This window comes from Chiloscyllium plagiosum, chromosome 44 (genome assembly GCF_004010195.1).
Source record: "Chiloscyllium plagiosum isolate BGI_BamShark_2017 chromosome 44, ASM401019v2, whole genome shotgun sequence".
Taxonomy (NCBI): Eukaryota; Metazoa; Chordata; class Chondrichthyes; order Orectolobiformes; family Hemiscylliidae; genus Chiloscyllium; species Chiloscyllium plagiosum.
The window spans coordinates 7661142-7663773 of NC_057753.1; the positions used below are offsets into that span (position 1 = coordinate 7661142).

The following is a 2632-nucleotide window of genomic DNA, read 5'->3' on the forward strand; positions in this document are numbered from 1 at the left end:
TGTCCACTTGAAGCCATGTCTCAGTTATCCCCACAATATCGTATCTGCCAATTTCCAAAAGAGCCTCAAGCTCATCCATTTTATGTCTAATGCTTCGTGCATTCATTTTTAGTATTTTTAATTTGTTACTGCTCTCACCCTTCCCATCAACCCTTATTTCACTCAACCTTACAGCATGATGCCTTTCCGAGTTTTCTGCCTCATTAATACAGTTGTCTTTCTTGACTTCTCTTGTTCTAACTTTCCCTTCAATTTCCTTTTTAAACATCCAGCTTGTCCCCTCCCCCCCGCTACTTAGTTTAAATGTAGCGGTGTTGCAGAGGAAAACCTGCCTGCCAGAATGCTGGTCCCTAACCTATCAAGGTGTAAGCCGTCTCTCTTGTAGAATTTATGTTTACCACAAAATATACCCCAGTGATCCAAGAACTTAAATCCTTGCTTCCTGCACCAGTTCCCCAAACACACATTCAAGTCCATTATCTCCCTGTTTCTGGCCACACTAGCCCGAGGAACTGGAAGCAAACCGGAGATAACCACCTGGGACGTCCTGCTTTTCAGCCTTCTTCCTAGTTCTCCGAAGTCTCGCTGTATTATGTTCCTCCTCTTCTTCCCGACATCATTTGTGCCGACATGTACCACCACCTCTGGCTCTTCATGAGGATTTCCTGCACTCTGTCCGCGATGTCTTTAACTTTGGCACCAGGAAGGCAACACACCATCCTTACGTCTCGCCTGCTGCCCGAAAAACCCTAGTCAGTTCCTCTCACTATGGAGTCCCCTATTACCACGGCTCTGTGCGATGTCCGACTTTCACAGACACACGCACACCCACACAGACATATGCGACAGACAGACAAAGAGAGGCAGAGAGAGCGGGAGACAGGCAGCGCGAGAGCGAGACAGACACAGCAAGGGAGCCCGTACCCAGTCCCACAGATAGAGAGAGAGCCCATACCCAGCCACATTCAGGAGGGAGAGAGGGACACAAGGATGTACCGCTGGAGAGAGATGAAGTGAGGAGAGTGGAGACTCACCTGGAGTATAAATACGACTGCCCTGGGCCCTGTGCTGCTGACGCCATGGAACAGTCTCTCAGATTTATTTCAGGCTTTGTAGCAGGAAGTAAACCCTTACTGAGAGGCCAGGGAGAGGCGGGCCTGTCTGAGGTTTTGGGGATCATTGCCCCGTGTGGGGAAGATGCAGTGCCAGGCTGGAACAGCGCCACGCTGACTAGAAGTCCAATGGTGAGAGAGAGTGGGCACTGCTGTGACCCTGTGACCTCACCCACGGTCTGAATGAATATGGCTCAGTCGCAGATTGGTAACTCCCTCGTGTTTAAAATCAGTGCTTGGGCTCCAGTCTCACTGTCCAGGTCAGCGTTCCCTGTCCTTGTTGAGAAGGTGATGCTGAGCTGCTCTCTGTATCTGCAGTCCTTGTGGTATCGGGAACACCTACAATGCTGGGAGAGAGGGATGTCCGGGATTCTGACTCAGCGACACTGGGCCAACAGCCAATGTAGTTTGACATCAGGACAGTATACAAAACGGAAATGAGATTGCAGATGAGGATGGTCTTGTAACTACTGCCCAGTAGCACAGAGCTTGCTGCTGATCAACAGCAGATCCCACTCCTGTATTCACTTGTGAGTTTGCTCATGTTTGCGGAGATGTGATGACTGAATGAATCCTTTCCCACACACAGAGCAGCTGAACGGCCTCTCCCCAGTGTGCACTCGTCGGTGTATACGGAGGGCAGATGAATCTCGGAACCGTTTCTCACAGTTGGAGCATTTGAAGGGTCTCTCCCCGGTGTGAATTTGCTCATGTTTGCGGAGGTGCGCTAACTGAATGAATCCCTTGCCACACACAGAGCAGCTGAACGGCCTCTCCCCAGTGTGCACTCGCTGGTGTGCACGCAGGCTGGATAACTGAGTGAATACCTTGCCACACTCCGAGCAGCTGGACGGGTTTTCTCCAGTGTGAGCTCGCTGGTGTCTCACCAGGGTGAAATATTCATGGAATTTCTTCCCACATTCCGAGCAGGTGAATGGCCTCTCCCCAGTTGCAGAGCGCTGGTGTTTCCGCAGGGCAGAGGAATTGGGGAAATCCTTCCCACATTCCGAGCAGGTGAATGGCCTCTCCCTGCTGTGACCACGGCGATGAAATTCCAGGGTTGACAGGGAGTGGAATCCCTTCCCACAGTCCTCACACTTCCAGGGTTTCTCCATGTTCTGGGGTGATGCTGTGTATCGGAGTTTTGCACAATCAGTTGAAGGTGAATCCCCTCAGAGCACAGGGACTGTCTCCGTGCTGGGTACTGTCTGATGCTGTTCAACGCTGGCTCCCACCTTCAAGGGTTTATTTCCCAGAGTCCGTTTGCTGGAAGACCCTTACTTGGGGATGGGAGGATGTGTCTCCGAGCTTTCCCAGTCCAGACTGATCATTTAAACCTTCGGTGTAGGTAAAACAAATGGACATTTCTCTGTGTATGGTTATCGAGGTCCTGATTAATGCACTCACTGACTGTACGTAATGTTCGTTTGGTGATCTCTGTCAGCAAGTCTTCACCGTCCAGCATCCTGTCAAAGGGGAAACATGCAAACATTAGAAATACAGTCAAAGAGATGTAAAGC

General features: G+C 50.6%; 1 protein-coding gene across 1 annotated transcript in view; it reads right to left on the reverse strand.

Moving 5' to 3' along the window:
- Positions 1-939: 939 nt before the first annotated feature.
- LOC122543753 (zinc finger protein 239-like) overlaps positions 940-2632 on the reverse strand; it is a 3102-nt gene continuing 1409 nt past the window's right edge. Inside the window, exon 2 of the mRNA XM_043682513.1 lies at positions 940-2578. Within this exon, the coding sequence (XP_043538448.1) occupies positions 1637-2227 (591 nt within the window). The 5' untranslated portion in view covers positions 2228-2578 and the 3' untranslated portion in view covers positions 940-1636. The remainder of the gene's footprint in view (positions 2579-2632) is intronic.